General features: G+C 38.2%; 1 protein-coding gene across 2 annotated transcripts in view; it reads right to left on the bottom strand.

The window, feature by feature from the left end:
* Positions 1-5,571, bottom strand: part of TEK (TEK receptor tyrosine kinase) — a 107,297-nt gene extending 101,726 nt beyond the window's left edge. The window contains exons 1-3 of one of the 2 annotated variants that reach the window (XM_077766093.1): positions 5,478-5,571; positions 5,060-5,180; positions 3,859-4,018 (exon numbers count right to left, since the gene is read on the bottom strand). In XM_077766093.1, the coding sequence (XP_077622219.1) occupies positions 3,859-4,018; positions 5,060-5,065 (166 nt within the window). In that variant the 5' untranslated portion in view covers positions 5,066-5,180; positions 5,478-5,571. The remainder of the gene's footprint in view (positions 1-3,858; positions 4,019-5,059; positions 5,181-5,477) is intronic. The other variant, XM_077766094.1, reaches the window with a different exon arrangement.
* Positions 5,572-27,868: the final 22,297 nt, after the last annotated feature.

Here is a 27,868-nt window from a genome sequence, read left to right as displayed (position 1 = left end):
CCTTCATGGGGATGGTGATCCACTTTTTAAAATGTTTCCATCAATAAAGCCAAACTCTCCCCCTCTATCCTAGATCTGGCAAAATAACAATGTCTATCTCTGGTTTCTTGTATATGGAAACCCTTAAAAATACTGGTCTTCGTCTCTTTTCCCTGGCTAAAAATTCCCATAGAAAACACTTACCTTCCTGCTTGCCCACTATGTTTACTGCCAAATTTCTCAATGTCTTCAGTGTTTAATGGATATTCTCTGAGCACTATAGTGATTGCCATTTCTAATTTGGACCTTATTGCAGCTTATAGATTACTTTTTTAGCAAGCAGAGGACATGTTGGCATCTATGAATTTTGGGTATCACCAAAATGCAGGCGTTATTCACTAGAAATTTCAATAATCAAGGGCACCTGAGTGGCTCAGTTGGTTAAGTGTCTGACTCTTGGTTTCAGCTCAGGTCATGATCTAGAGGTTAGGGAGTTTGAGCCTCACATCAGGCTCTATGCTGACAGGGCAAGGCCTGCTTGGAATTCACTCTCTGCCTCCCTCTGCCCCTCCCCCACTTGCTTTCTCTTTCTCCCTCAAAATAAATAACTTAAAAATTTTTTTTAAAAAATTCAACAAACCAAGTCTCTCTCACACTGAACATACATACATACATTTATTAAAACCAAACTCATAACTTTACATTCATCCATTTTGAAGTGCTTTCTTTTGGGTTTGGTCCACTCATCCAGTCTCAGAAATCATTTGAATCCAGCTTCTGTGCTCTAACCAATAAGCCATCTACAGGGAATAAGTGGGTTACACAATTACATACATATCTTTTTAGGAGTAGTCAAATAGATAATGTAAGAAAAATTTGGAGCCCACCCATATGAATCTCCCAGAGGACATAGCACAGTCTTCTAAAATGGACTTGGAAGAGTCCTTCCCTCCTGGAGGGATGTCTTAGAAGAATTGGAACTCTTACAGGAAGCTCTCCCAGCATAGAGCTGAAAGGGAAATGCTGACATTTCCAACAGAGACAATGCTTAGGAGGGAGCATCTGTGAAGAAAGCAAAACTCCTCCCTGTGCGAATAATTCCCAGGTGTGTCTCTGGTCCCAGCTTCTAGACCTCCACCCTTGATTACTCAGACTCAATATAGCCTTCCAAGACCAGCCCTAATGAGAAGCTTCCATCTGGGACCACTTCCCTGACCTTATAACCGAATTTCCACTGTCATTCCAGATAAGATATCCACTATCTCTGAACCCAGGTTGTTGTTTAAAATGTCCAATGAAACAACAAAGGGATATGAAGGCATTCTACAAGAGACTTCCCAGTGGGTCAGTGTTGATCATATAGGACATAGTATTATAAAACAGAAAGAGTAATTTGTTTTATTTTGTATTTCTATATATACAACTCTTTAGAGAGAACAGCCTGGTTTGGTGAGGATGGGAGAGTAGGAAAAAGCTAGTGTGTTTATCAGAACTTGTTTGTAAGCTGAAATTGGCTGTGATCTCAATTGGGAGGGGAATGTACCAGAATCTAGGTAGGTTGTGGAAGTCTTCTGAAAATTATACACCTCTTCCAAACCTCTTATGGGTATCTGCCACCCAAGTCCACCTTCACTGAGGCAAATGTGACATATTTTATCAGTCTTATTTGTTACAAAAAAAAAAAAAAAGAATCAAATAACCCATTGGAATAGAGAGAAAAACCCATAATCCATAATTCCCTTGCTCCATTACTGTGGTCAACCAGTGGACTTTGGTGCAAAGAATGGGCTCCTATACTCGGAGACATAATCATGCTAGATTCTTGTTGCAATTACCAAGCCTTGCGTATGCATGTCCATGGAGGGTTACACTGGGAAGGGAAGTTAGGATTCCAATATGACACACCTACCCCACACAACAACCCTGCTAGTGTCACCTTTCCTTTTCAATAAGAGGATGAAATCTCTCTCCTTGGGTCTCTCCCTGTTAAAGCCGGGGCTATGTTTCCACGGAACTAAGGTCTAGACACAGAGCAACTATTTCAACCACATAATATTTTTGTCTGACTTTATAACAACTCTTCTAAGCCTAGACTGCCAAGAGCCATGACACAGTCACTTTGAGGGGCAAAAAGTGAATTAAAACTGTGTGTGTTGGCATACACATGCGTGCAGGTGATTTAACTTACAAAATATCTCAGAGCAATGGTAGATCCTGGGCTTTGCATTACTAGAATCCCTGGTGTAGAATTAGTTCCAGATTTCATGTTACTGATAAGTATGTCACACAGACATACAAAAAAGCCAAACAAAAATGGAATCATGATAATTCTTTGGTTTAATGATGCAAATTACAGGAGATACTGACATTTCTATGTTAATATAAATAATTTCTACATAAATACTGAAAACATCTCAGCAATTGACATTACACATTCTTAGTCTCAAAAGATGATTAAATCCTCAATATAATTAGGTGTTGAAAGTGATCTGAAAAGTTATAAACAAGTTACATGCAATTCTGTTACCTTATTGGATTAATTTTTTGAGTATTTAATAATATTCCAAACATATAGGAAAACATGAAAATAATGCAACACATACTTATGTGTACGTTTGAATCAAATTCTACTAATATAATATAGCCTGCAACATTCAATTCAGTATGTTTGCCCAATTCCATTTCCACTATCAATTCTATCATCATTACACTAATTAGAATGTTTTCAAACTGAAAGGGAGAGCCCTAAGAAGATTTGAGTTGTAATTTGTACTTCAGGTTTGGATACCACTTTCAGACAAGGGCCCACAGGGTGGGTGTGCATCGGAGGCATGCACTGTGTGGAAATGCTGGGCAACGGACCCACCACATCTGAAAACATGCAAGTCAACCATTCCTCAGCCCTTCAACAGGCTTCGATCTCCGGTTCCCAGCGATCTGGATAAATGCCCCAACTTTCATTTTACTAGGCCAATAAAGGTCTTATAAATTACTTCATGCCAAATATTTTTTTAACAAAAGAGAAAATAATTATATAGCCATGACCCAAGCTCTAATAAAAAACCAAAAAGTCTAACTTTTGATTGCTTTAATTTAAATGGGATATGGATGGAGCCCCTGGGTGGCTCAGTCAGTTAAGCGTCCGATTTCGGCTCAGGTCATGATCTCGTGGTTCGAGGGTTCGAGCCTCATGTAGGGCTCTGTGCTGACAGCTTAGATAGAGCCTGGAGCCTGCTTCGAATTCTAGGTCTCCCTCTCCGCTGTCCCTCCCCCACTAGTTCTCTCTCTCTCTCTAAAAAATAATAAACATTAAAATTTTTTTAAAAACATAGGATGTGGATAGAACATCTTTATAGAAAACCATCTTTGTTCTCCTTTAAAAATGACAATCTATACAATGCCTTAAGTGTGTCCCCATAATTCTCTGCATGAATTTCATTTGTTTAAAATTATGGAAGATTTATTTTGAAGCAGGTAACTGGGTTTCTTTTTTTTTTGTTTTTTAAATAAGGCAACAATCCCAAATGAGGAAGAATGAAATAATGTGCCAGAGTAAGTGAGTCTCTACAAATAAAGTTACCTGATCAGTTCTCATAGCCTGTGGCAACACAGGGGGCAAATACGCAGAAGGGAAACTCCCGAAAAAATCAGTTCCAAGCCACAAAGACATTGCATTTTATTCCTCACATCTATTAAATGGAAAGTCCTAGAGAAAAAGTGCCTATAACACAGCGGTCCCTTGTTAAGCAGCGCTAAACACTGGTGAGAAAGCCCAGTATCATTAACTCTATCTTGGGGGAAAAAAAAAAAAGAAAAGAAAGAACTAAAAAACTAAAAAGATTAAAAACAAAAACAAAAAAAAACAAAGCCAAACCTTACCAGAAAGGAGCAAGCTGACTCCATAGAGAACTAAGCCGGCTAAAGAGTCCATGCTTCCCCAAATCTCTCCATCCAGTTTCCGCAGATGTGCATGAGGCCCCAAGGATCCTTTCAGACACCAAGAGGTTTGTGACTTTCCATTCGCATGTTCTACTGGGTCCTGTTTACAAGTCAGAGGCAAGAAGGAACAGCACAGAAGCAGGCTGTAACAGTCTCATTTCTGTCTGAGCACAGGGAGTTTTAAGTTCCTTTTTCCTGTTTCCTTTGTAGATTAGGATGGGAAAGGCTGTATCTTAAAGGCATTTGGTATCAGCAGGGCTGGGGGCACTCAAAGCCCTATCCATCTTGCAATTCATCAAAACACTTCTCTATTGCTGTTGCTTCTGCTGCTGCTTTTGCTGCTGTTGTGGGGATAGAGGAATTTTTGTTGGAAGTGTGGGTCCTGGTCAGCGTTTTCAGAAACAATAGGGGTATCCTCTCTTCGGCGGGAAATAGAATAACAGCCCTCCACCTACGTGTGGTATGCGGTGATGACCAGCCCTTCTCAGCCTCCAACAGCTCTCCTGGGTCCACCTGGGATCCCTGACAGAAGGGGATTTTGGGTATGGGGAGGAATTTTTGTTTTTGTTTTCTCATTTTAACCCACGTGGATTGAATTGGGAAAGGAAGGTTTCCGTGATGAGAGAACACAACCCGAAAGGCAATTAATTTGGATAATTACCGGTGAGGTCAATGTGCAGTGCAGCCACGGAGACCAGAGTCCAGAACTGTTAGCCTGTTTTCTTTCACACACATGGTTTGTTTCTTGGCCAAGAGCCCAAACGTATCTATGCTACTGGCTATAGCTTTAATTTTTGCTAACAATTCATCTGAAGGTGATCTCATTTCTTAAAGAACTTGGCCTAGAAGGATTTTAGTAATGAAAGGGATTTCATGGTTCTTGGCCAACAGTGTTCCAGAAGAAAATTATATACAAAACCTTAAAAATAACCTGTGTCAAAACCAAATGTAAATGATTTGATTTGGGATAAAAACAGCATTCCTAAGAGCACAGAGAGTACACAGGCCAAAAGAAAAAATAGCTTTTGGAATAACCATATCTAAAATGAGATCAGGAATCTTAAATTTATCCAGAATATAGCTTCTTCATAACACAAACTATAATTTCAGAATAGGGTGTCATTATTCCCGTCCACCCTACCTTCATGTCCGAGTCTGAGGAAAGAGCCGTCTGCGCCTGCTTTCACTGCTCATCATAGGAAAACGCACATGCCGCTGATCTTGCCTCATTTCTGTCCCAGGTTTTACCACATCAGTGATGACTTGAGAACCAATGGATGTTTCCAGCGGGGGTGAAAAGTGCAGGCTTTATTTATTTTTTTAAGTTTACTTGTTTATCTTGAGAGATTGAGAGCAGGGGAGAGGCAGAGAGAGAGGAAGAGAGAGAACCCCAAGCAGGCTCCATCCACACCCTCAGCACAGAGCCCAACGCGTAGGTCAAACCCACAAACCATGAGATCATGACCTGCACTGAAATCAAAAGCCGATGCCTAACTGACTGAGCCACTCAGGCACCCTGAGCAGGCTATTTGCAAGCAGACCTGGGTTCAGCTACTTACTCAGCCACATGTTTACTTCATCTCTCTGATTCTCAGTTTCAACAGCTGTTACAACGGCACTATTATCTCCAATGTGGGGTTTTTAGAGAGGATTAAATGAGGCTGGCACAGTGCCTTATTCATCGAAGGTTTTCGTTAAATGTTAATATATTCATTTCCTTGAGTCTTTCCCTTCAATCTCTGATTTCGGTCCCAAGCGATTTCTCTAGAAAGCCATTCTCTCATCTTATGAGATGGCTTTATGTCTGATTTTGTAACAAACCAGACTAGGAATTAGGGATTCTGGGCTCCAGTCCCTGCTCTGTTGTTCCTGTGAGGCCTTGGACGAGTCATTTCCCATCAGTAGGCCTCAGTTTCCTCAACTGTAAAATGAAGGGTTATACTGGATGTGACTAATTTCCCTCCAATTGTAACAGCTTGTAAGTCTAAATGACTAAGCTGTCCCTTACAGCATCTCTTCCTAGGTTTCTAGGTCCTTTCCTCTGGGCTGTTCAAAAAAGATGCTAGCTTTGTGTCTCTGTCACTGCCAAATCTGGGAAGGTCACAAATGCACTCTATTTTAAGAACATGGTGGCTGAGACTTTGTGAGGTCCACCAGCCCCAGGCCATATGGAGTGGCAATGGAAAGCCTTAGAAATAAACAAATTCCAGGGCACCTGTCTCCTCAGCCACAGCTTCCTCTGTTTGTGCTTGATGGCCACACAAGGAAGTCATTGCTCATATTCCCTCCCGTTGGCTACTTCGTGTGGGCCAAGGATGCTTCTACCTTGCTTCCTTTTCTGGGCTGCCTCTCTCTGTTATTCAGAAAAGCACCTCATTTTCTTTCATCCCCGCTTCTCCAGAAAGATCTACTTGTACTGTGAACTGTTAAGTTCTCACTCCTTCCTTTCTTCAGAATGGGTGACTTGGTTTCATTCTGTACTCTGTAACCCAATAATGTTGCTCATTTTAGAAAAGGCAGTGTTACTCCATTATCCACAAGAGCTATGTAGTTTAATCTCATCTTCCATGTAATCCTTTCTAATGCTATGCAGAGTATGGAGTCCATTTAATAAACAACTGCTAAATTTCCTGAGCCTATGATTATATAGCTAGGCAAAAGGCTGAGCAACTTTTCTCTGGGATATCTGAATCATTAGCATGTAAATTCCAGGTGTAAAGTGAAGATTACTGTGGACAAACATGGCCAAATATTCTCTGCTCCAACTTTCTGCCCTGTGGATGTTAGAACATGAAGAACCAATCAAGAAACAATAATATGAGATTCTCCATGCACCGCGGGGCCAATAGGTCAGCAGAGCTGACTGGCAACACGTTGGGAAGTTGCAAAACTGGATGGCATGCCAGAATTTCCAAGGGAAGGGAGAGGCCACTTCCACGTCTGGACAGGACTCTCCCCAGTACATAACGTATTAAGGAAATACCACATACTTGGACATGCCACAACCCTTCTCTAGAAAGCTGGCTATGGCCAACGTAAGGGCAACTCCATTCCCTGAAGAGACTTGGTGGGGGCCAGCTGGATCAGCTCTCCACCCTTAGCAGCTCCATCCACCTGACAGGTTGAAATCATCTTCCCATCTTTGCCTGATGAACTCCAAGCTATCCCCTTAGACTCAGAAAAGTCTTCTCTGACTGTTCAATCCAAATTATGTTTCCCCCAGTATGGAGGTTCCTCAGGAAACTAACAATAGAACTCCCCTATGACCCAGCAGTAGCACTGCTAGGAATTTACCCAAGGGATACAGAAATGCTGATGCATAGGAGCACATGTACCCCAATGTTCATAGCAGCACTCTCAACAATAGCCAAATCATGGAAAGAGCCTAAGTGTCCATCAACTGATGAATAGATCAAGAAGATGTGGTATCTTTATACAATGGAATACTCATGGCAATGAGAAAGAGTGAAATCTGGCCATGTGTAGCAATATGGATGGAACTAGAGGGTGTTATGCTGAGCGAAATAAGTCAGGCAGAGAAGGACAGATACCATATGTTTGCACGTATAAGTGGATTAGGAGGAACTTAACGGAGGACCATGGGGGAAGAGAAGGGGAAAAATAGTGGGGGAGAGGGAGGGAGGCAAACCATGAGAGACTCTTGAATGCTGAGAACAAACTGAGGGCTGATGGGAGTGGGGAAGAGGGGAAAGGGGGTGATGGGCATGGAAGACGGCACTTGTTGGGATGAGCACTGGGTGTTATATGGAAACCAACTTGACAATAAACTGAGAAAAAAATTAGGTTTCCCCCATTCTCTTACAGCATCGTGCCCTTTTGTTCATGGTACTAATCACAGGTGGTAATCATACTTTTGTGTCCTTGTCCTTTTAATGTCTCTTTCCCCTCAGCTGACTATAATCTTCATAAGTTAGAAACGACATCTAACTTATTCATCACTGAATTCTCAGACCTGACCATGGTGTTTGGCATGTAGTGGGTCTTAAATAAATACTTCATGAGGTAATAAATGAAAATACTTTCATTATTACTCCTATGCTCACACATAGAAAAGGCTTTGGAATCAGGCAAACCTAGATTCCATGTTACAGCTGTAATTGACTCTCTGTATGACCTTTGCAATTCACATCCCTGAACCTCAGATTCCTCACCTTTCAATGAGGGGAGGGGCGTTTGGTGGCTCACTCCAACTTTGGCTCAGGCCATGATCTCATGGCTCATGGATTCAAGCCTCACATAGGCCTCTGTGCTGACATCTCAGAGCCTGGAGCCTGCTTTGGATTCTGTGTCTCCCTTTCTCTCTGCCCCTCCCCTGCTCACACTCTGTCTCTCTCTCAAAAATTAAATAAACATTAAAAAAAAATTTTAATAAATAAAAAATTAAATAAAGGGAAATAATGTCTATTTAGTGAGATAACATATACACAGTAATTGGCACAAAGTAGTATTTAATAAAAGCTCTCTACAGATTCTTTCCCTATCCACAGCTACCACCATCACCCCTGAACTGTTATATAGAGCTATTTGCAATGTGGAAATGAGGTCTCACACAGTCTAAGTAATGTGCTCAGCTATGGGTAGCCAAGAGAGTATTAGAATCCTGATCCTGGCTTCCAATTTTTGCAAGTTTAATGCATGACACTGTTTTGCATAGTTCATCTTTAGACCACAACGTGCAAAAAAGTAGATAAAAAGAAACATGGGAAATATCATAAACACCAACATGGTATACTCAGACCTTAGGAAAGTATATGAAATGAAACTTGGACAGATAATGGGAAAAGTTTGATAACATTGAGAAATGTAGTTACTTCTCATTGTGCTTCCAAAATAGTAATAACTAATATCAGGACCTGTGTGTGCTCCACAGCCTTGTTCCAGGGAAATGAAAAGAGGCTTTCTCATGAGTCAAGCTCACTCAGTTTAATTTTATTTTTCCAGACATTACTTATAGCAGAACAAAAAAGAAAGCCAAACCAGCAACGAGAAAACAAACAAGGCACCTGGCTGATTTGTTGTTTTCTGTTCTCTTGTTTTTGCACTTACCATATGAAAAGATATCTTTAGAACACATTAAACATCTTTGAAACAGATTAATAAAAATATCAATGGGCCATTAAAAATGTGAAGAGGTATGGAAAGTATACAATGTTACTAATACACTGGTATCACACATCTAGAGACCAGTATCACAAATATGTAGCAAAAGCCACAGATGCGTATCCTTTAGCTGAGAAAATTCACACATATTTGATATACCCCAAGCCAAAGTCAAAGATGTTCCCCAAAATACATCTATAAAGGCATTATAAATTTATTCTAGTGTTTATTTTTGAGAGAAAGTGTGACCGAGTGCGAGCAGGGTAGGGGCAGAAAGAAGGGGACAGAGGATCTGATGCTGGGCTTGAACTCACAAACCATGAGATCATAACCTGAGCTGAAATTGAACACTTAACAGATTGAGCCACCCGTGTGTCCTTACAAAGGCATTATAAATATATTGCTGATAATAAACAAAACATGGAAACAATCTAAACAGCCAGGGAAAATGGATTGTTTTTATAAATCATGGTACACAATGAAATAGACAAATGTCCAAATGTAGTGGAAGCATATTGACAATGAAAGATGTAAAGACGTTTATAGGATATTGTTGATTCGTAACAAGTTTGAACAGCATGAAATGTATACACATGTGCACAACAACACACATATACCTGCACACTACAATATATATGACAAATATATACCAAGATGTTATACTCATGAAACATATGCACATGTGCACCCATTTACTCACACACTATAATATATATGACAAATATATACCAGAATGTTATACTCATTGAACAAATGTTATTACTTCTAGGTTGTTGGAAAATTGATAATTTTTATTTTCTTCTTTATAACTTTATATAGTTTCAACATTTTAAGAGGGGCATCTGGGTGGCTCAGTCAGTTTAGTATCTGACTCTTGATCTCAGCTCAGCTCGTGATCCCTGCATCTGGCTCAGCACTAAGTGTGGAGCTTGCTTGGGATTCTCTTCCCCTCTCTCTGCCCCTTTCCTCAACGTGTGCTCTCTCTCTCTCTCTTTCTCTCTCTAAGATAATAGGAAAAGAAAAATATTTTTTTAAAAATACAATGAGCATATATGTACAAATGAAGAAGATTGGGGGAAATCCTTGAGACAGTTGACCCAGGGCAATAGGATGAACCTTAAAACACCCATGGGCAAATACGAAACAGAATTCAAGTGAAGCTCAGTGTCCAGGAGGTGAGCAAACAGATTTTGGTTGTTGGCTTCCTGCAAGGTAACCTTGCCATCCTGCCTTGTGTAGGGCTATGAGCACTGAACCTCCAGCACCAACACATCTAGCTTCTTAAGAACTTCCCTGAACTCTTTTGTGAACCCGCTGTACTTAACAGTGGCTAGCAGAAAAGGATGGGTCATCAACAATTAAGTCCTGGCCTTCAGCCAGGACACCACAATTAAAGTGGCAACACCCATTCTGGGAGCGGATGGCTATGGAAAATCTGGAAAATACCTGACCCTCCAAGAACCCTATTTACTCTAAATCTTTTTTTTTCTTTTATCATCTAAGTGACAAGGACTATGCTCATTCTGTAGGAAGAGACTTAGATATAGAAGATAAACTTACTCTCTACTTTTGAACCTTACAATTACCCAATCCTAGCATGACAACAATGCATCAAACAGGAAAAGTTAAGTAACAAAATCAGGCATTGTGTGGTTAAATACCATAGGGTGGTACTGGCAGTAAAATTTTTAGTAGTCTCTGCTTTAGCCCAGGAGGCACCAATTCTCATGCCTTTTTTCTGCTCTTTCCTTGGTACACGAGGCATCTTTCCATTAAGGCAGGGACTCTCTGCTTCATTTTAGATGATCCTGTACTATTTTCTCAATGGCTTAAGGGAAAAACTAACTCGAATGACCTGCAACCACTATGAGACCAATTTGCCACAGACAGAATAGACTGGGAGTATTTTTCATGACGCCTGCCCCCACACCCTCCAAAAAACCTTCAAAAAAAGAAAAAAAATAGAGAAAAGAAAAAGAAACTCCTATTTATTCTTCAAAAAAAACAATTCAAATGTCACTTCATCTATGAAAACCTCTTTGAATATGTAGTTAATGATGCCAAATAAATCACCCCATGACTTAGTTGTTGGGTAAAACAACAAATATTTACATAAATATTTACATGATTTTGTAGGTTGATAGTTCAGTCTCACCTGGACAATTCTGATCTCACCTGTCCTCCCTCATTTGTCTGTAGTCAGGGATATAAGTTTTCTTGTGGCTCATAAATTCATTAAACAAGGAGTCCGTTAGACTGAGGTGGTTCTAAAGCACTGTAGGTCTAAGTAAGGAAACTAAAACCTAAGCCTGTAAATGCCTGAAGATTATGAATTCAAAACCCTAAGGACAACCAATTGTAGTCAAGTAGACCTTAAGCTACAGCCAATCAACAATATTCTTACTTTGCTTCCTCCTCTTCTCTGTAAAAACCTCTGCCTAATTGGCTCCCCAGTACTGCTGACAGTGGGGCAGCCCAAACCACTTCCAATTTGGTGCTTGAGCTATATCCTAGCACTTGGTATTGTAAGATTTTAAAAAATTTGTTTTCCGGGGCTCTTGGGTGAATCAGTAGGTTAAGCATCCGACTTCAGCTCAGGTCATGATCTCGTGATTCATGAATTTGAGCTCTTCGAGGAGAGAGCCCGCTTCAGGTCCTCCGTCCCCCTCTCTCTACCCCTTCCCGGCTTGTGCTCACGCTAGCTCGCTCTCTCAAAAAATAAACATTATATATATATATATAATTATGATTTTAATACTTATTTTCTTAATAACTAACAATGCTGAGAATCTTTTCATATGTTTATTTGCTATTCACTTTTCTTCTTTGGTAAAATGTTAAAATTGCCCATTTTTAAAATTCAGTTGTTTCTTTTTCTTAAGTCATGGGAGTCTTTTATATACTCCTGTCAAATAGGTGATTTGCAAATATCTTCTCTCAATCTGTGGATTGTCTTTCCATTTTCTTAACATCGTGTTTTTCAGAGGAAAACTTTTAATTTTGAGAAAAGATGCCATTTATCTCTTTTTCTTTTATAAACATTGCTTTCGTATCGTATCTTCTTTTATAAATATTATTTCTGCACCTAACACAAAGTCACAAAGATTATTTTCTATGTTCTCTTCTAAACGTATTGTGATTTTTTATTTAGTTCAATAATCCATTTTAATTTCTGTATAACATGTCATGTAAAAGTTGAGAGCTGTTGCATGTGGATGCCTAGTCATTCCAGCACCATTTGATGAAAAGACTATCCTTTCTCCATTGAATTTGCTTTGCACCTTTGATAAAAATCAATTGGCCACACATGTATGAGTGTATTTTTAGACTCTCCAGTCTATGCCATTAATCTATGTGTCTATTCTTTTGTAAATGCTATACTATCTTGGTACCTAGAACTTTATAGTAAATTTTTTTTTCATTAAGGTTTTTTTTTAATGTTTTATTTATTTCTAGGAGAGAGAGAGAGAGACAGCGTGAGCAGGGGAGGGTCAGAGAGAGGGAGTCACAGACTGAAACAGGCTCCAGGCTCTGAGCCGGCAGTCAGCACAGAGCCCGACGCGGGGCTCGAACCCACGAACCGCGAGATCATGACCTAAGCGAAAGTCGGACGCTTAACCGACTAAGCCACCCAGGCGCCCCGAACTTTATAGTAAATCTTGATATCAGGTAGTGTGAGTCCTCTAACTTTGTTCTATTTCAAAATTGTTTTCCTTGTTCTAGTTCCTCTGTATCCTTCTGCTTACTTTGAGCTTAATTTGCTCCTTGTATTCTAGTTTTGTCTTGAAAATTTTTTAAATGTTTTATTTATTTCTGAGAGAGAGACAGCGTGAGCAGGGGAGGGTCAGAGAGAGAGGGAGTCACAGAATCTGAAACAGGCTCCAGGCTCTGAGCTGGCAGTCAGCACAGAGCCCGACGTGGGGCTCGAACCCACAAACAGTGAGATCATGACCTGAGCCAAAGTTGGATGCTTAACTGACTGAGCCACCCAGGCGCCCCTATTCTAGTTTTTAAAGGTAGAAATTTATATCACTAAATTGAGATCTTTCTCTTTTGATATAACCATGTTATGCTATAAGTTTCCTTCTAAGCGCTGCTTTAGTTGTGTCCTGCAAATTTTAATAAGTTGAATTTTCATTTTCTTCACAATATTTTCTAGTTTCCATTTAACTCATAGAGCCATTACTTCCAAACATTTAGGGGACTTTACAGGTATCTTTCTTTAAACGATATATAGTTTAATTCTGTAATGATCAGAAAACATGCTTTGGATGATTTCAGTTGTTTTACATTTGTGTAGGTTTGTTTTATGGTCCAGAATAAGGTGTCTCCTTTGAATGTTCCATGTGCACTTGGAAAGAATATGAATTCTGCTGTCGGTGGCTGGAGCGTTCCAAAAATCAGAGTTGGGGCAGCTGGAGTATAATGTTATTTAGATCTTCTATATCCCTACTTAATACTACTTTCTCCCGGTTGTATCAGTTTCTGAAAGCAGAGTGATAAACTAGAATTATGGATTTGTATTTATCCTTTCAATTCTATCAATTTTTCTTCATGTATTTTGAAGGTCATTTTCTAGGTTTGTTCATATTTAGGATTGTTATGTGTCTTCGTAAATTGACTCACTTGTCTTTAGTTAATATTAACCTTCATTTCTGATAATACCTATTCTGAAGTCAACTTTGATATTTTTGAAATTTGTCATAGGAGACTTATTTTCTCTTCTTTATAGTTATTTATTTACATACCTCCACCCTAGAAAGGGCCATATAGCTCAAGGGAATTTTGGTCTAGGTACTGAAAGCTGAGCTGTTTACCAGGTGAACCATGACAAGGACAAGAGGGAGGAAGGACAGGCATTTTGACAAATGGAGCAGTAGCCTGAGCCTAAACATGGTGGTGTGAAAAAATATACCATGTTAGAGGAAATGTAAATGACTGATTGAGCAAGATGAAATAAGGGTGACAAGGGGCTTGGCAAGAGAGAAGGTGCTTTAATCAAACTGTTTTCAGATTTGGTACACCCTACTGAGGTCTATAATAATCGGAAAGAAAAAGCTTTAAATCAAGGACTGTCATGACCAAACTTTCATTTTAGGAAGATCACTCTGGAAGCAATGGATATGTTAAATTTGTAGAGTTTAAAGCTAGGAAAACTCATAATAGATAAATATTGCAATGTGGCATTTAGAGATCATGAAAGTCTGAACTAAGGCTACAGTAGCATCAGAGGTACACAGAAAGACAAGTGTTAAAGTGATAGAAATATTAATATAATGACTGTTGGGGGTTGACATGGAGAGAGGAGATTAAGATAAATCCAGTGTTGCTATTTTGTATAACAGTATGGACATGGTAATACTGTGAAAGGGCCACCAGACATGAAGCTCATTGGTGGGGAAATACTAAAAATTCAGTATAAAATTATATTATGGATACATAGGTTTAAGTTAGATATTGGATAGACAAGTATGGATAGACACTTAGCTTGCAGTGGATACATAGGTATGAAGCTCAAGAGAGAAATCTGAGCATTGCTGTGGGGATGACTGAGATCACTCAGATGGCCTGCAAAGAGAAGGATCCCAGAGAAGACTGGACCATAAGGAGCAGATAAGGGGAAGAGTTAGTAGAGGAGTGTGAGAGACATGATGCTGAGAAGTAGGAAGAGAGTTTTTGAAATGACTCTAACAGTATTTGTCATTCTGCATTATCACTCCTTGTTTCCCTTCCGGACTTGGAGTTCTTCAGAGTCAAGGGCAATGTCATAGTCATCTGTGTAGCTCCACTGGCACAGTGCTTCACTCACAGATACTCAGTGAGTTTTGGCAAATGAATACAGAGGCCCATGTGGTAGTTTATTTGTTTTTTTTTTAATGTTTATTTTTTAGAGAAAGAGATAGACAGCAGAATGTGAAGCAGGCTTCAGGCTCTGAGGTGTCAGCACAGAGCCTGACGTGGGGCTCAAACTCATGAACCATGAGATCATGACCTGAGCCAAAGTCGGATGTGTAACCGACTAAGCCACCCAGGCGTTCCAAAGGGCTGACGTTTTAGAGATCAGTTTGACCATTGAAAACAAAACCAGTACAAATGTCTTTAGAGGATTGGTGGTAAAGTGGTTCTCAAATTGCCTCTGGTTCAATCCACATATGCACCATAGAAATCAGTCTTCAAGGAGTTGGCTTGTAGAAAAGCAAAAAGTGCAGAATCACTGACAGGGGAATCACAGGCACCCCACTCACTAGCTCTTTTGCCTTGGGCTAATTTAGTTCTCTGAAACCTGGTTTCCTCAGCTTCAGAGGAAGGGGGAGAAGGACATCTACTTTGAAATAACATGTAATTTGTGTAAAGCATCTGGCATAATGCCTGATGATGATCATCATTATCATCAAATACAACCCATATATTTCACCGGTAAAAAGCATCAACATCCACCTGTGACAACCATAGAAAAAGTGAAGTCAGGTCTCCACTGGGGAATCTACCATGCTTCAAGGCAGAAAAATGATGTGCCCATCTTTCTCTCATACCAGATCATAGGCTCCCTGAGAGCAGGAATCGTGTCATTTATATCTCCAGCAGCTATTCTATAAAGGTTCATAGAGTTGAAACATGAATACAGAGCCCTAAAACACTATCTAGGAGACATTCCAGTTTGGAGAACTTTATTTTAATATCTTGGAAAAACCAAATAAAAGCAGTTTCACTAGTTCCTACGTGAGCAGGGGTTTGTTCAATTCAGTGCCGTTAGTGCTGATGGATTAAATGTCCAGGATAAACTCTCTGAATAGAGGCTGTTTTTGGTACCTAAGATTTATGATGTCCACATGTATGTGTCCATAGATGAAATTGAAGCTACCTGTGCCAGGCCAGTCAGGCATAAAGGCATCTCACTATAAAATAACTCAATAGTAATTCTTTGACTTCTAAAACTATCTGCAAAACTTCCATACACTCAAGACCAAATCTTTCTTTTGATTTCTTGAGAGTAAAAGAGCAAGGGCCCGTGAGGTGCTCTCTAGCGCCTGGCATTGGCCACATGGAAGGCCCTGCCCTTTGTGACTCACGGCTACTCATCAGCTCTGTATTGTGAACCCTTGGTGTGGCCTGAAGTGCCATTCTGCCAGTCTCTCCACCTTTATCAGGAGCTGCCTTCCCCTTGCCCTCTGCAATTAGGCACAATGGCCTCCTCACTATTCCTGGAACATTCTAGACTCATAACCCCATAATCCATTCCCCTCTTGAGGCCTTTGTAATAAGTTTTCCCATTATCGTGTAAATGCTGTTAGTCACTCCAGTCAGATGGAAAAGAGATGGAGAAAGAGAGCAAATTAACATGGAAAGAATGTTAGATTGTGTATCATCTCTTCAGCCACACCCACACTGAGATAGTAATCTGCAATCCTTCTTATCAGATACAAAAGCAAACCAAAAAAAAAAAAAAAAAAAAAACAATTGTAATGAGGAATTTAACAAAACAACTCAAAATAGAAACTAATTTTTTTTAAGTAAGAAGGTTTTGTTTTGTTTTCCTCCTGCATTTGGCAAAATACTCTTTAAGGCAGGAACATGGAGTCGCTTTGTGCTACAAATTTCTTGACACTGGACAGCCCATATTTAAATTGACTTCTGAAATTGGAATTGCAGCATCACACATTAAATTAATGTTAGTTGATTATACTGTGGTGCCTAGGTGGCTCAGTCAGTTAAGTGTCAGAATTCAGCTCAGGTCATGATCTTGTGGTTTGTGAGTTTGAGCCCCGCATCCAGCTCTGTACTGACAGCTTGGAGCCCGCTTCAGATTCTGTGTCTCTCCCTCTCTCTGCCCCTCCCACGCTCATGCTCTGTCACTCAAATAGTAAATAAACGTTAAAGTATTTTTTTAATGTTAGTTGATTATAATTATCTGTACTCACACTGCCTCTCTCTCAAAAATAAATATTTAAAAAATTAAGACTAGTTTAAAGTATGTTTTATTTTTATTTTTATTTTTTTTTACAAATAGTTTATTGTCAAATTAGTTTCCACATAACACCCAGTGCTCATCCCCACAAGTGCCCTCCTCCATGCCCATCCCCCCTCCCCCCCACATCCATCAGTCCTCAGTTTTTGTCAGCATTCAAGAGTCTCTCATGGTTTGCCTCTCTCCCTTTCCCCCACCATTTCCCCCCTTCTTCTCCCCCTTGTTCCTCAGTTAAGTTCCTCCTAATCCTCCTATACGTGCAAACATATGATATTTGTCCTTCTCTGCCTGACTTATTTCGCTCAGCATAACACCCTCAAGGTCCATCCATGTTGCTACACATGGCCAGATTTCATTGTTTCTCATTGCCATGTAGTATTCCATGGTGTAGATAAACCACATCTTTTTGATCCATTCGTCCGATGATGGACACTTAGGCTCTTTCCATGTTAAAGTATGTTTTAAAATCAGACAAAACAAGATGCTACTTCCAATACACTAGAGTGGTATAATAAAAAAGTCAGATAATAACAAGGTCATCTAGGATGTGGAGAATTGGAGTACTCATACATTGTTGGCAGTAATGTAAATGGTGTAGATGTTTATCATGGTGCAGCTACTTTGGAAAACAGACCAACAGTTCTTCAAAAGGCTAAACACAGAGTTACCAGCAATTCCACTCGTATGTATATACTCAAGAGAAATAAAAACATGTCCATATAAAAAACTTGTACATAATTGTTCACAGAAGTATTATTTATAATAGCCCCAAAGTAGAAACAACCCCAAACCATCAACTGACAAATGAATAAATAAAATACAGTGTATCCACACAATGGAATATTATTTGGTCAAAAAAAAAAAAGATGATACGTGCTACAACATGGATGGATCTTGAAAACATTACACAAAGTGAAAGAATCCAGTCAGAAAAGGCCACATATTGTAAGAACCCATTAACATGAAATGTCCCAACTAGGTAAATCCATAGACATATAAAGTAGGTTAATGCTTGCTCAGGACTAGGGTCAAGGGCAGTGGAGGATGATAGGAAGGGTGGACAGGTGGCTGCTAAGGACTCAGGGCTCCTTCATGAGGTGATCAGAATGTTCTAAAATTGATGTGGTGTGAGTTGCACAACTCTGTGAATATACTGAAAACACTGAGTTATGTACTTTAAAGGGTGAATTGTATGGCATGTGGGTTATATTTCAATAAAACTATTCCAATAAAAATACAACAGGTAGACCCTCAAGGCATTTTTCTTGCACTGCACATAGTGGAGCAATCATACTTTTTCTACCCTATAGAGGACTGGTGTGGGGGTGGGGAGTCCTTTTCTCTGAAGGAGGTATAAGAGAAAGGTTCTTTGGACCATACAGTTTTAAGCAGTAAGTATAAGCTAAAGTTCTGAAGTGAATTCAAGCCTTGGCTTTCTCCCCACTTACCCTTGTAGAAAGTGGGTGAAAGGATCAGCAGCTCTCTTTAAGCTAATAGTTCTCTTTCTTCAAAAGGATATGGAAATATGGAAACATCGTTAAATAAATCACTAAGTCAAGGAAGGTAAGAACAAGGAGACTGTGATGCAGATGAGTTGTTAAAATTTTCCAGGACAACATACATGGTAAGAGGCTGAGTTGGGATATGAACAGACATCTCTGGTTTCTGAGTCTGTCGTCTTTCCACCTACATAGTTTGATTTCTCATTTACAAACAAGGACTCTAGTCTGGAGAAGTCATATTACATGAATTTATTAAAGAGTAAGTTCAATGGGGTTTTCCTGTTGTGATTTCTCTAAAAGTGAATATAAGATAACAGAATACAAAATATAAATAGGACACAGCTAACAGGCTCAGTCATATAGAAATGACATCGATAGCAGAAGGGAGACCAGGGAGAAAGATGTTTCTGTCTGGTTTATGTTGAATTTGAGTTGCTGCAAGATAAGCTTTGGATTTCCAGGGCACCCTTGTCAAAAAATTCTCCAAATTATGGGAGGAACCACTTGGGAGTTTCAGCAGATCTTGTACAACTGTTTGTGTATATATTCATTTATCCTAATTCCAAAGTTTCTTTTTTTTCTTCCAGGTATGCAGCCAAGTTGTGAAATCATCCCTTTGACAGTTAGGTATTAGGTGTGTGCATTTCTTTGGCTTAATAGTTTAAATCGCCCTCTAATCATTGCTCTCTTTGAAGATTTAGACTTAAAAGAAGAGATACAGTACTTCTTGGTCACTCCCACACTGGGAGATATGCCGGGTCTGTACCTTCACCCCCTTCTCTTCAGTTCTGTGAAAACCTGATAAAGACCAGGCCTAGAGCTTGTCCAAACCTAGAGCTGATGAAGTAAGACAATTCCAATGTTACTGTAAAAGAATGTTATATATCCTGCCTGACTTTTTCTAGGAATTGAGGAGGAATCTCTCTTTTTAGAACATATTACCCACTTAATTTGAGTTAAAGTTATATTTTTAAAAAACAATAAAATTTAGTCTGTTTCAGCTTTTAAGATGACAAATTTCTCAGTAAAAATGAAAATATATATATATTTTTTTCAGAATGCTTTCATCTCAAGCACAATAATTGTGATGGAAGAAGAAAATGAAACATTAATGTGGTATTCCCATCACCTAAATTTCTCAATATTTTCTTGTTTAATGAAACATATCTATAGAGTAATTTTATTTATTCTTAAAATAATGTAAAAGTTTGTATCTACTTTGTCTCAAATGTCATCTTTGTGTTGTCTTTTTAAATTAGCTCACTTGGCCATGAATTAATCAGGCTCTTTTCCGGTTGGTCTGTAGGAGAAAGGTCTTGCAGTTATAAGCTTTTTGCCATTCTAAAGTTTCTTTTTAGCCAATTTTCATCTTTCTATCATATTTTTAAATGTACAAAGTATGTCAATCTTTCTGACTTATTTTATATCTACCTTGCACAAAATTCATATTTCTTAACAGAAATTACTAATCAAGAAATATTTAAAATGCATACTAGCCTTTCTTAGTATTCCTCCTATTAACAGGAAAGGCCTGATAACTTTGTTTTATGAAGATTCTTTTTTCATTCCAACTTGTAAATCATGTATTTTATTCTGCTCCCTACAAAGATGCACTGTAAACTTGGTGAACTGAGCAATTAACTGTGCTAAGACTTCATTTGCACTTGCTGAAATACTTGATAACATGTCTGTACTTTCACAAGGCAGCCTTTGTCCATGGAACTCTCTCCCCTTCCTCCACTCCTTACTACAGCAAATAATAATTTGCATTTTTAAACAAAAATGTTTAAGTGGTAAAAATCAGTATGCTACACACTGCAACACTTTTAGCCCAAAGAATAAGAAGCCAATGAACATGCAAGAAAAAGTGTGTAACAGCCACATGATTGTGGATTACCACGTTCTCAGACATCCTGTTTGAGAACCGCACACTTACAGAGGGGAAAGTCACCTACTGATGAAAGTAAACTTGGAGAGATTTCTATTTCAGTATCCTTTCTTTTTAAAGTCTCCTGCCCCTCCCCCATCCCCTACTCAACTTCACTTCCCAATTACAGTAATTAAAAAGGAGGACATATCCCAGTGGAATGCATCTTTGTTTGAAACTTCCTTACCAGAAGTTTGTTCTTTTTTTTCCTTTTTTTTTTTTTTTTTGGTTACGATTTCACATTTATCACTACATAACTGTTATGTACAAGTGACATTTTAGGTAAAAGTGACAGAAAATGTTTTACATTTCTTGCTTCTAGTGGAAAAGATGTATCAAATATCTATTAAAATTAAAAATGTACATTCCCTACTCCTGTGAATCCATCCCAAAGAAATAAACATATCAGTAGATAAAGATATATAAGGATGTTTATTGTAGATTAATTTGTAGTGCCAGAAAATGGAAACAAAATAAGTGCTCAGTAATTGAGGAAATACTACATAGATAATATTACATATAAATTATGGAACACTGTGCTATTATACTCAAAAGAATTGAAGGTATTTCCTCTATTGTTGGGTGAGAAAAGCAACACGCTTGAAAATATGGTCCCTTTTTTTAAGTTAATGATCAAAATAACCCTGTATTTTCATATGTATATAAGTATATTATGAATAGGTCTCCATAGAATTATAAATCAAGAGAGGGTCGCCTGGCTGGTTCAGTTGGTTAAGCGGGGCTCTCTTTCCTTCTGTTCATGTCCCCCACTGGTGTTCTCTCTCTCTTTGTCTCTCTAAAATAAATAAAAAATAAAATAAATAAATTTTAAAAAATGGATGGATACATATTAGGCTGTTAACATGGGTTATAATGGAAATGGAAACCCATGTTAACATGGTTAACTGAAAAAGAAACTGAAGTGGGAGAAGAGAGGAGAAGAGATTTTAAAAAATAGTCACTAGTAAAGATGTATGTGTTCATATTAATGCACTATCCAAAATTATATATATATGTGCTAATAAAGAAATGAAGGGGTGCTTGGGTGGCTCAGTCAGTTAAGCATCCAACTTCCGCTCAGATCATGATCTTGTGGTTCATGAGTTCAAGCCCTGCATCAGGCTCTGTGCTGACAGCTCAGTGCCTGGAGCTGCTTCAGATCCTGTGTCTTCCTCTCTCTCGGTCCCTCCCCCACATGCTCTGCCTCTTTCTCTCTCAAAAATAAATAATAAAAACATTAAAAATTTTTTCAAAAGAAATGAACATTTTTTATAAATAAAAGGCTTAGGTGATAATACTTGAAATTTGCAGAAATATATAGTAATTCATCAGTGGAAACCAGAAATAAAAATAGGAAGTAAATCATCTGAGGCAATTTGGTCTCAGCATGAAAAAGTATTTCTTAGTACATTATAACCATACTGTAGTCTTAAATGCCACTAAAATTTAAAATCTCTGTATTTTCATTATAGAATATCTGGGAATATATAATAACAACCGTTTGATAATATTACTGCTACTATTTACTGAACACTTTGGCGGCAGGAACTGTGCAGAGGCCTTACCCTTCTTAGTTCATTTCATCTATATGCTATGAGGGAGACATTTTATTCCTTATTTTGTAGTTGCTAAAATGGAGAATAAGAGCAACTGGGTGGTAGTCCAGGGTTACCCAGCTAGCAAGTGGCAGGCAGAATTAAAACTCAGATTTGTCTGACTCCAGAGCCCATACTTTTAACCAGTATTCTATATTACTAGTTCCCCCATTGTTCTGAAACCAGATTTCCTCTGTATTGTAACCCTTTCTTCTCCTGGAAAGAGTGTTGTGGTGATATCCCAATCTTCTTAGCTAATGTAAGTCTGGTTGTGGGGCTTCTTTGATATGTAAATGCTGCTTATCTAGTTTTGTTGTCTGTCCAGCATTTTTTTTTTGACCATCCAACAGTAAGCGTAAGTTTCTCAATACAGGATTTTATGGCAATGATAAAAATAATCATTGGGGGGCCGCCTGGGTGGCTCAGTCAGTTAAGTGTCCTACTTCGGCTCAGGTCATGATCTCACGGTTTGTGAGTTTGAGCCCCGCATTGGGCTGTGTGCTGACAGCTCGGAGCCTGGAGCCTGCTTCAGGTTCTGTGTCTCCCTCTCTCTCTGCCCCTCCCCAACTCGTGCTCGCTCTCTTGCTCTCTCTCTCTCTCTCTCTCGCTCTCAAAAATAAACATTAAAAATTTTTTAAAAATAATCATTAATTTGTTTAAAAATATCTGTTGAGTACCTACCAGGTACGTATCTAGCAAGCACTACTCTAGGCAGGGTCCTTGCTTTTCAAACAAAGATTTAAGACAAGTCTCTTAACCACACTTTTAATGAAATTACCATCCTTAAAACACTCTCAGACAAAAGTTCTGGAGTCAACTTGAGACTCAACAGTCATGGGTTATTCTAGGATGTTGCCCAGAACATGGCATTAAGGCTAGACATGGATCATAGGGACAGAGACTGTAAAGCGATTATCCCACAACATTTGAGAAAATTGGTATGAAACAGACGAAATGCCATTTCTTAAGGAAACTCTGAAGGTTTTACTTGAATACTTCAGAAAAAATACCTTACAGTAGTAAAGGATTCATGAACTTGACAGTTGGGTTTATAAAGAGACACTTGGTTAACTCTTCCAAAATCAGCCAGTATTTACTTTTACCATGAAAAATTATCATCGTATGAAGTTGCATTATTTGTTTACTGTCTGTCTCCTCCATTAGAATGTAGGCTCCAACCGGGCATGAATTTTGTTGGTCTTGGTCCTTGGTCCCTCCTTTATTCAATATGTATTTGATGAGTGAATTTGATAAATGGAAATAGGGAGCCTTACTTGCAGGTCAGGTATGATTTGCTTTCCCCATGATAGACTTCACATCATTAGTAGTTCCTGTTGTTGGCAATGAACAATTATGATAAACGGGAGGACAGAAACTATAGTTGATAAAAATGAAATGCAAAGGCGTATGTTGCACATACTGCTGCTATAATAAATTACCACAAACTCTGTGGCCTTAAAGCAACACAAATGTATTGTTTCTACAGCTCTTTTAAGTCACAAGTTTGAGAGGTCTGAGGCTAAAATCCTTATGAAGGCTCTAGAGGAGCTTCTGTTTCCTTTCTTTACCCAGCTTTTAGAGGTTCCCTGCATTTCTTGGCTCCCAGCCCTTCTTCTGTCTTCAAATCACACTATTCCAACATTTGCTTCTATTCCCCACATTTTCTCTGATTTTGGCCTTCTTGCTTCCTTTTTAAAGTGATGTTTGTGATTTCATTGAGCATACCTAGATAATCCAGAATAATTTTCCCATCTCAAGATCCTTAATTTAATCACAAATATAATGTGTCTTTTGACAAGTAAGGTAACATATTCACAGGTTGTGGGGAGTAGGATGTGAATATCTTTGGAAGGCAATATACTTGCCTTATAGTATGTACTATAGCTATTTAGAAATCTTACTTGCATAGAAATTTTCNGCATAGAGGAGGACACTTATGGGGATGAGCACTGAGTGTTATGTGGAAACTAATTTGACAATAAACTATTTGTAAAAAAAAAAAAAAAAGAAAATTTGCTCATTCACTATATTGTTACTTCACTGTAAAAAAAAAATTGAAAAATTTAGAGGCACGCAGCAGAGTTTTACCCTGAATCAACAAAATTGGAAACTTCTTTTTATCTCAACAAAGAAGTCCTCATTATTTTTTAGAACAGATGGGAGCAGGGGGAGCACTACTTCTTGTCTCAATTCTTTCAAAAAGTTGTAATGCATTATAAAAAATAGCTTTCAAGTAGTGACACTGACCTCACGTCACGCCCATTCCTCACCTTCCAAACAGCAAAATCTGCTTTTCAGTTACATTTACAAGTGTAACAAGCTTCATGGTAGCAAACTTGGTAGCGCAGGCTTTGAGCCCAAGGATGTTGTCTTTATTCTAAACATTTTTATAGCTTCTTTTTGGAATTGTCTTTAGAGACAGTTTACCAGACACACAGGAAAACACGGCTCGTTATTTTAAGGTCACAAGGTACTCTGCCTACTCTGTCTTCTTCCCTTCCCCATTGTTTTACTCCACTTGCCTTCATCCCCACTCCTTCCTCTGCAGATATTAGTGCCAGAGATCTGTGAAGTTGAGAGGAAGGCCTGGGGAGAGGGAGTGTGGCTGAAAAGGGGGCAGGGAGAATTTCATGCAGAGCTCAAGAGGTGCAGCAAACTGCAATTTTAAGTTTATTTGTGTGACCCAGCCTATTTTAAACATTGTTAAATAACAGTATTTGATAATCCACTGTGTCAAAATTCATGTTGTTAAAATAAATCCCTGTTGAGAAATGTCTGTAGCTTCCTCTAAACTTCTATTAGTTCCCAATGTATTATTTTAAATTAAAAGGTATACATGGCCAAATAGACTTTTCAATATATTACTGTTTGACAAGGGACGTGAGGGCCTAGGAGGAGAGACTAGAAAAAAACTCTTTCCTTTACTGATCTTCTTCCAAAGGAGGTCTCAGTTTACAGGCTTTTATAGAATAGCTCTATAATTCAAAGCTTCTTGACACAGGCAATTAAAGCTTACTGTTTAGATACATAGATAAATGAAGAACTATAATCGATAATGGCATCATATGAAATGATATAAAATATTCTAGAATTATACATAAATATTAATAATATAGATTAATTAGTCATATATACAATACAGGCTATACAATGTTTTTGAATATTGGTGTTATTAAATGTAAGCACAATTCACAAACCCTCTTATATTATCAATATCTGAAGTTAAGAACATCCGGCCAATCAGAATCTTTTAGAGGTCCCATTCAAAACAAATTCTCTAAAATGTTCCTAACTACCACATATATTTTTTCTTCATTGGACCAATTGAGGTTACTTTTCAAAGAAAATTAGTTTGTAAAAGTAACTTATGACTAATCAAAAACAACACAGAAAGTCCTACGTTAGATTTTAATCTCACATAGGAAAGGTTTTCTTTGTTTTCCTTATGAAACAATTTTCCTTTAACAAAACTGCTATTTGGCTTTCTCCCATGACTCATCCTATTGATATAATCAGAATAAAAAGTTTTAAATTCTAAATCTATGCTGTCCAATTTGTAGCCACTATCAAAATGTTCCTATTGAGCACTTGAATTGTGACCAGCCTGAATTTTAAGTGTAAACCTTTTATACCATAAAAATCTCGAAGATTTAGAACAAAAAAAGAACATAATATATATCAATAATTGTTAATTACATGTTGACAAGGGGCGCCTGGGTGGCTCAGTCGGTTGGGCATCCGACTTTGGCTCAGGTCATGATCTCATGGTTCATGGGTTCGAGCCCCGCATCAGGCACTGTGCTGACAGCCAGCCCAGAGCCTGGAGCCTGTTTCAGATTCTGTGTCTCCCTCTCTCTCTGACCCTTCCCTTCTCACGCTGTCTCTCTCTCTCTCTCTCTCTCTCTCAGAAAAAATAAATTAAAAAAGTTAAAAAAAAATTTTAAATAAAATTACATGTTGACATGGTACTTTGAATATACTAAGGTAAATAAACATATTATTAAAATGAATTTCACCTGTTTCTTTTTTGTTTTTAAATGTAGGTACTAAAAAATTAAAAATTTACATATCTGGCTTACATTTGTACTTCACACTATATTTCTATCGGACAGCACTGTTCTAATAGAAATCAGCAGGGCAGTATTTCCTCCTACAAGATCAAAGAGCTTCATTTCTGAATGTGTGAATGACTTACAGTATATTTATGTATTAAAATGTCTTTAATTCAAAATATCTTTAAAGCATTATCTATTTAATCACTAGCTCTCTTTCAGAAAGTAGACAGTTATGTCCCCCAGTTTCTAAATGCAATTCCACAGACATTAAAATGACTGACATGACATTAAAGTGTACAAGATGTACAGGGCCCCTAAGTCTGTACCCAGACCAAGTTACAGTGCCTTCACATTTGCTTTCCTTTGTGTACATTCTTAGAGAAGAAACAATCTGGCCATTAAAGAAAAAACAAACCTGCCTAGGAATAACCAACTCATTGACCCTTGAAAAATGGCGAGGGAGCAAATGGGAGTTTAAATGATGAATTTCAACAGATGTTGCCTCAACCACAGTAAAAGACAAGGGAAAACTCAATCAACTGCTGCTGATTATTATATAGTATTATATATTATTTCTATATAATAGAAAGTATAATAGAAAAGCTATCAATGTTCTCACCCAGTCCAATACTCCACAGAATGGACTCCACAGTACTCTTTCTGAATTATATTTATAGAAGGGCAAGTTTTATACTTGTTTTTTCCCCCCAACAGGTGAAAGGTGAAATCACCACTCTATCTATCTATCTATCTAAACATTCCCAGAGGAACAGTAACGTGGCCTATCTTTGAATAAGCTTCAAAAAGTTCCCTCTGAACTACAATAGTGATGCTAGGGAAGAAAAATGGAGTTTTAGACATTTCTGTTTCTCAGCAGAATACAACAGAATGTTCAAAGGTCCCTTGAGTAAATGTATTCCACAACTTCTAGGTCCCTTCCTTTTTCAAAAAAAATAATGAGTAATTTTATGAAAAGTCACTTCCACATTAACCAAAGTCTAGATTTATGATTTTTGTGGTTCGCTTAATTTTTCTCAGTGTTTTTAGAAAATGAGATGTAATTTACATATCATAAAATCCACTTGAAGTGTATAATTAAATTTTTTAAATATTCAGAGTTGTATAAACATCACTCCAGTCAATTTTAGAACATTTTCATCGCATCAAAATAAACACTGTATCTTTATTATCACTCCTTTGACTCTCTCTTCTCATCTTTAGGCAACCACTAATATACTTTGTCTCTATTAATTTGTCTATTCTGGATACTTCATGTAAGTAGAATCACACAATATTTTGTAGCCTTTTATGACTGGCTTCTTTCAGCATGTTTTCAAGTTTCATCCATGTTGTAGCATATATTTTAGTGCTTTACTCCTTTTAATGACGGAATAATGTTCCAGTGTGTGTGTATACACATACTACTTTCTTTTTATCAATTGATGGACATTTGAATGTTTCTACTTTTAGACTATTATGAATACTGCTGCTGTGAACTTCATGTTCAAATTTTGGTATGAATATGTTTCATCTCTTGGATACGTACTTACAAGTGGAATTGTTAAGGCATATGGTAATCTATGTTTAACTTCTTAAGGAACTTCCAAACTGCTTTCCAAAGCATCTCCCATGCCATTTTAATTTTGTTCAGTGTATCCCACCCAAGCTAAATCAATTCAATAAGCATTCACTCTGAACTTACATGTCAAGTGGTCTGCCTGGCAGAGAGGACACAGATGACTAAGACATCATCCCTGTCTGCAGGGAGCCCACAGTGTGATGAA

The sequence above is a fragment of the Crocuta crocuta genome, unplaced genomic scaffold, assembly GCF_008692635.1.
Source record: "Crocuta crocuta isolate KB4526 unplaced genomic scaffold, BGI_CrCroc_1.0 scaffold529, whole genome shotgun sequence".
Taxonomy (NCBI): domain Eukaryota; kingdom Metazoa; phylum Chordata; class Mammalia; order Carnivora; family Hyaenidae; genus Crocuta; species Crocuta crocuta.
Note: the sequence above shows the minus strand (reverse complement) of the source record. Positions and strands in the feature narration are given on the sequence as shown.